The sequence below is a fragment of the Aphidius gifuensis genome, linkage group LG1 (genome assembly GCF_014905175.1).
Source record: "Aphidius gifuensis isolate YNYX2018 linkage group LG1, ASM1490517v1, whole genome shotgun sequence".
Classification (NCBI taxonomy): domain Eukaryota; kingdom Metazoa; phylum Arthropoda; class Insecta; order Hymenoptera; family Braconidae; genus Aphidius; species Aphidius gifuensis.
The window spans coordinates 25,693,795-25,700,123 of record NC_057788.1 but is presented as its reverse complement, the minus strand read 5'-3'; the positions used below and the strand labels follow the sequence as shown (position 1 = coordinate 25,700,123).

The window sequence follows — 6,329 nt, the reverse complement described above, 5'->3', positions numbered from 1 at the left end:
TTTTTTTTTTATCTTTTCAATGCATTATTATTTTTAATAGACATATATCGTTTTACAGATTTTACACGAAAATAAATTAATGACAATTATTATAATGAGAGTTAAATTGTATGCACCATTTAAATACTGCAATACCACAAATAAATAAATAATTACAATGTGGAAATTTGTAATTTAAAAAAAAAAAACAATATACATTTTAAAATAATTGAAATGTATTATTATTTTTTATTTTATTTTTCCTACTTATTTTTTAATAACAATTTTTACTATTTTTTTTTTTTTCTTCTTTTTTTTTCAATAAGCAATTGCTCATGATTACGAGATCTTTTTTCTTTTAAATTTATTTTCATGATATTTGTAGAACGATCTTGGTTTATTTGAATTTTCAATTTTTCTCTTCAAATTTACAATGATAATTGTACTATTTTATAAATATGAAGAAAGAAATTAAAAAAAAAAAAGAAAAAAAAATCCAAGATTTATTTTTTTTTTTTAGTCATTGATGTACTTGATGACTGTGTACTCTGATTAAGATTTATAATTTACTTGCTGGCTGAAATAATGTAAGCAATAAGATCAGCACGTTCTTGTGGTTTTTTCAAACCAGCAAACACCATCTTTGTTCCTGGAATGTATTTTTTTGGATTTTCCAAGTACTCAAAGAGTGTGTCTCCGCTCCATGTGATACCTTTAATATAATAAATATTATAAATTAATATTTAACAATTTATTAAAAAATAATTACACGCTAAATAATTTACCTTTAGCTTTGTTGCCATCAGAGTAACTGAATCCAGGTGCTTGACCTGTTTTTCTTCCAATCAAACCACTAAGATTTGGACCAACCTTGTGTTTACCACCAGCTTCAATTGTATGGCATTGTGCGCATCTTTGTACGAAAATCTATTTATTTAATAAAATAAAAAAAAACATTATTATCTTGCTTAAATAATGACCCATAAAATCAAAGTACTATTCTTTTTTAATTTTTCATTATGTAATTTAATAAACTAATTTACCTTCTTTCCTTTTTCAACATCTCCAGCTGGTACACCCATTGTCAATGATTATTTGGTTAAACTGTAAATGAAAAACAAACAAATATTAATGACACATAATTATCAAATTATTTTAAAGTAAATTCTAATGACCTCGATTGTCTGGCATTGCAAAATATGTGTGTGTTTTTGAAGTTTGCACTTTTATTATCTAACCTTTGAAATGTCAATGTGAAGCGCTTGCGCAATTTTTTTTTTTTTTTTTAACAATAAGTGTCTATAGATCTAATCACTGTGTCAAAAAACAAAATCGAGATGTTTCTATAAATATTATTTATAAACTATAATACGAGGGAGACAATGATTAATTTAATTAAATGACCCCTGAGCTAATTTGGCCTTGAGCCATAATAATTAACCTTCAAAATTACTCCAATCGATTACTCCACTTTGTTACCTTAATTGTTACACCTTATTTAAGATATAAAAAACAGCAATTTAGATTTTTTTTTTTTTAAACAAAAATATTCAACAATGATTGCTTAGGAAATTTTTAAAAATATGTAATGGAATTTTTTGATAAAATAAGACACTGGGACACTGGCTCATGGCCAGGATTGTTATGTAATCCAGTGGGTCATCATAGGCGTTAGAAAAAAAAAAATAAGGGTAAAATGATACTCTGACCTTGACTCAAATTAACAAAACCCGAAGACTTAGAAAAATTCATACAATTAAGATAAATAAATGCAAATTAATTTTTTTTTTTATTTAAAAAACCACGTGCTTAAGTTCATGGAAATTCATGTTCGATTTCATCATTCATACTTTTGATTATTTTTTTTTTTTGATTAATTCCAAACAAAATATATACTATTATTTGATGATTCACAATTATAAGGGTGTTATAGAGGATATTTAAATAAAATATATAATTTATATACCTGGTTTATTTCTTTAATGAACAATTAATCGAGCTGATTGAGCTGATAATACTGGCACAAACTGAACTTGTTGGGTTGAAGTCAACTTCATGAGGCTGATGCAAGACCTAGCTTTATGTGTGTAATTTTTATTTTTAATTTAACATACTACCGTGAGATAGCGCATGTAACATTAAGTCGCTAATTGGAAATCTCCATAAGTTAAAATAATAATAATTATAATAATAAACAACCAAACACACGTGTCATTTCAATAACAATTGTTATTGTTGATAAATATTAGTTAGATCAAGAGAATATTATGCATTTATAAATTAAATATTTTGTTAATTTGTCATATCTCATGACCAATAAAATATTAATTATATTTAGCATATTTAACAACGATTTTTAATAGTTAAAAATGTGAAAATAAACAGTTCCTTGAGAAAAAAAAATAAGAACAAATTAAGTACATAATTGACCAAGGTAAGTACATCTTTAAATTTATAGCATTATTTTTTTTTGATTGTATAATTTTAATTTATATAATTAATTTTAATTTATGAATAATTTATTTTTTTAGTTTATTAACAAACTGGAATGGCGTTTACAATTTTATCAATTTGTCATACATTTGGACTACCATGGAATAAAAAAAGAATCAAAATAAAATCACTTGTATTGAGTTGAGGTATAAACATTTTTATATTTATATTATTTATCATTAATCATTATGATAAAAAGCTTTCATATTCAGTTATTATAATACTTTTACAGTACTTAGTCAAGGTCAATGATAGTGTCAACTAGAAAAAAATAAAACGTGATGTATTATTGAATAAGATTAATCAACAATTTGATAAAATCATGGAGCATCATGTCAACTGGTTCCTTTCATATCATACAAACATCATATGTAAGTTTTAAATTAATCATTTACAATATTTATTTAATAACTTGGCAAACGTAATTTATTATATAACAAAAAAAACTGAATTTTACTAAACAGTTTTATTTATTACAAATTTGATAATGTAATTGTTGAGATGTTTTACTCTAAATTCTCTTCAACCCGCTCTTTTTTAAATTACTTGATACATACCACCAAAGTCGTACTCAACTACTATCAATTTAATAGCAAAAAAAAAATTAACTCCATAAATACTTTGATTACTCTAACTTTGAAAAATATAATCAAGTCATTTTATAATTTTTAAGAAACAAAAATCATGTGGAATATAGAATCAATAGTAATTATTTGAATTTTAGTTTGACGTTTGCAAAACAATAATATATGCGAATTTGACTAGCGAAGTGTTTCACGTACAGACTACAGAGTACAGACTACAGTTGAGACTTTTTTTTTTTTTTTTATATTCTCAAGACCACAGTGTTCCACAAAGTGTATTTTTTTTCTTTTTTTTTTTTTTTTTGGCAATAGATAGACTTAAGACATTTACAATACGTCAAAGAATTGTTAAAAAAAAAAAGAAAGGTATCAACTTTAAAGTTAACAACAAATAATAATTTTGGGTAAATTAATTGAATATTAATTATTTATTATTATTAAAATTATAATTTTTAATCTATGAATTTTGACGCAGTAGAATATTTTGCAATGTTTCCCTGACCTTCTTTAAAATAATCATAAAATAAAAATTCCATAATACTTTTGCTTTCACCACGTCCAACGACAATAGAAATTTCTGTGGATATTAATAAAAAGTATATTAAATTGTCAATATAAACATATTGTAAATTGTATTAAAAATTAATTTATTTATTTATTTATTCATTACAGCTGATTTGTTGTACTCGAAATGGCAGTTGAGCCTGGTCTATCAGCCGACGATGACAACCCAAAAAAAAAATTTGTCAGATATTTATTTATTGGAAAAGAATACTCAGTTTATTATGCTGGTACTTGGTCACATCGAAATCATTTTACAGTTGATAAAATTTCATCAGTTAAAGAACTTGCTGCTAATAAAGAAACTGAATTATATCCAATTGAACAAATAAAAATAGTAAGTGTACACAACAATTAAATTATTTATTAAAAAATTAAGAATAAAAATATATACTTTTTCATGGTATTTATTATAGGCATTTAATTCAAAATTAATTCAAAGACCAGAAACTTTAATATTTGCTCTTGCTGCATGTGCACGTCAACAAAAATCTGAAAAACTTCGTCAATCAGCTTATCAACTTATCAATGAATTATGCAAAGATACAAAAGATTTTTTATTATTTATAAGTTATGCTTCTGAATTAAGTAAACAACAATCAATTCCACGTAATGGTTTTGGTCATGGTTGGCGTAATGCAATAAACAAATGGTACACATCTAAAAATGCATTAAATTTAGCTGAATGTGTTACAAAATATAAAAGCAGACATGGCTGGACCCACAAAGATATTATTAAACTTTCTCATCCAATAATTCGTACACTTGAGCCAGAACTTCAAGTTGTATTTAATTATATTATGCATGGTTTATCTAAAACTAAAAAAACATTTATCAATGAAACAAAAATAAAAGATATTATTGATTATATTGAAGAAGTTGAAGATTTTCGTCAATGTGAAGATTCAATAAGAGTTGCTGGTTTAATAAGAACATCACAATTAACACTTGATCATGTTAATTCAAAATTAATGAAATCATCAGATGTATGGGAGGCACTTATTGATACAATGACAATATCATCAATACTTGAAAATTTACAAAAAATGCATAATCTTGGTATACTGTTACCAGAATCACAAGTTACAGAAAAATTAATATGTGCATTAACAAGTAAAGATCGTATTGTTAAATCAAAATTACAACCATCAAATTTTTTTATGACTCTTAAAAATTATGAAGATCCAGATAGAGTACCAATTTGTCTTAAACGACGTATTGCTCGAAAACATAAATTACGTAATCGTATGTTACCATGTCCTGATCGTCGTATTATTGAAGCTCTTTATTCAGCATTAAATACGTCATTTACAAATGTTGAACCAACTGGTTTAAGATATCTTATAACAGTAAGTATTGATAATTGGAAAAAAAAAATAAATTCAGAATCTACACAGAATGTACAATTAACAGATATTAATAAACCATGGGTCATTGAAGCTGCTTGTATTATTGCACTTAGTCTTATACGTGCTGATGATAAAATAACAATATCATCATTTACAACATCTGATGGATTAAATGCAAGACCAATTATTATTGAAAAAAATTTAAATTTTCATGAAGCTATTGATATTATGAAATCAAGATCAACAACACCACCAAATCTTGGTAAACCAATACTTTGGGCTGCACATCATAGAAGAAAATATGATGTATTTATTAATGTTATTGATAAAATGAGAGAAAAATTTGATTATACATCACGTGCCATGGATCTTTATAAAAAAAAAATGAATTTACCAAATACAAGGTTTGTTTTAATGATGATTTTAATATTTTATATATTTTTATTGTTCTTCTTTTTTTTAATTTTAGATTGGTCAATTGGGTTGTTGGCTCAACAACGAGCTTTATGGAAGAAAAATGTATCAATGATGTGTTGACAATTTGTGGCTTTGACATGCATGTGCCTAGAGTCATTGAGGCCTTTGCTAAACGACAGTTTTAAATTCAACTTGTAAAAGTAAAAATGGAATGACTCTCTTTCTCTCTTTTTAATCATAAATTTTAACTAATATCCATTGGTAATGGTAAGAAATTAATATTCCAAAATTCTTTATAATTTTTTTTTATTACAATTTACAACGTACTAAGAATGAGTTTAGAGTCAAATAAATAACAATTGAATATTTAATTTTAAATCAATATATTCTGTTAATTTTTATTTTCATATATAAAATAAAAATTAAACAATGACCTATTCATTACACATTCTTGATAATTATTCTATATATATTAAAATATATATAACTAACTTTAGGATAATATCTACTGCATGCTCTTTTATAGCTTTAGAAATAATAAAAAAAAAAAAAGCTGCGCAAATATTATTTTAAAGAATTCAGAAACAATTATCTTGAATGTTTAATGATATTTTTAAAAATAAAACAGACACGAATTACTACTTCTGCGATTTTTAATTTATACTTTTTATCTAGACAAAAAAAAAAAATTCATAAATAATAAAATTAAAATGCGCAGCAAAAGTAGGTATATTTTTTAGAATTAATTTACGTTGATAAATTTCACTTCAACGAAAACAAAAAAAAAATCTATTAATTCAAAAATATAAATTACTCATGTTACCGTACTAAATTGACTAAAGAAAACGAATAAAAAAAAAATAGCTAAATAAATTTTTTTAGTATAGATTAAACAAAAAAAAACAAAAAAAACAAAACAAATAGTTGTGAATAGTAAAAAAATAAA

General features: G+C 24.3%; 2 protein-coding genes across 8 annotated transcripts; one reads left to right on the top strand and one right to left on the bottom strand.

Annotated features, from left to right (window-relative positions):
* Positions 1 to 232: 232 nt before the first annotated feature.
* On the bottom strand, positions 233 to 2,053 carry LOC122857536 (cytochrome c). 3 transcript variants are annotated; one of them, XM_044159760.1, is made up of 4 exons: positions 1,946 to 2,053; positions 1,023 to 1,083; positions 765 to 906; positions 233 to 691 (listed from the first exon to the last, which is right to left on the bottom strand). In XM_044159760.1, the coding sequence occupies exons 2-4, from the start codon at positions 1,059 to 1,061 to the stop codon at positions 546 to 548; spliced, it is 327 nt and encodes a 108-aa protein (XP_044015695.1). In that variant the 5' UTR covers positions 1,062 to 1,083; positions 1,946 to 2,053; the 3' UTR covers positions 233 to 545. The 3 variants fall into 3 exon arrangements, with proteins under 3 accessions (XP_044015695.1, XP_044015717.1, XP_044015706.1); XM_044159782.1 differs by lacking the exon at positions 1,946 to 2,053 and adding an exon at positions 1,459 to 1,620; XM_044159771.1 differs by lacking the exon at positions 1,946 to 2,053 and adding an exon at positions 1,155 to 1,562.
* A 546-nt stretch (positions 2,054 to 2,599) lies between these two features.
* Positions 2,600 to 6,295, top strand: LOC122856899 (60 kDa SS-A/Ro ribonucleoprotein-like). 5 transcript variants are annotated; one of them, XM_044158815.1, is made up of 5 exons: positions 2,600 to 2,618; positions 2,705 to 2,843; positions 3,729 to 3,954; positions 4,034 to 5,370; positions 5,436 to 6,295. In XM_044158815.1, the coding sequence occupies exons 3-5, from the start codon at positions 3,748 to 3,750 to the stop codon at positions 5,566 to 5,568; spliced, it is 1,677 nt and encodes a 558-aa protein (XP_044014750.1). In that variant the 5' UTR covers positions 2,600 to 2,618; positions 2,705 to 2,843; positions 3,729 to 3,747; the 3' UTR covers positions 5,569 to 6,295. The 5 variants fall into 5 exon arrangements, with proteins under 5 accessions (XP_044014750.1, XP_044014724.1, XP_044014740.1 ...); XM_044158805.1 differs by lacking the exons at positions 2,600 to 2,618; positions 2,705 to 2,843 and adding exons at positions 3,262 to 3,460; positions 3,532 to 3,652; XM_044158797.1 differs by lacking the exons at positions 2,600 to 2,618; positions 2,705 to 2,843 and adding exons at positions 3,284 to 3,460; positions 3,535 to 3,652.
* Positions 6,296 to 6,329: the final 34 nt, after the last annotated feature.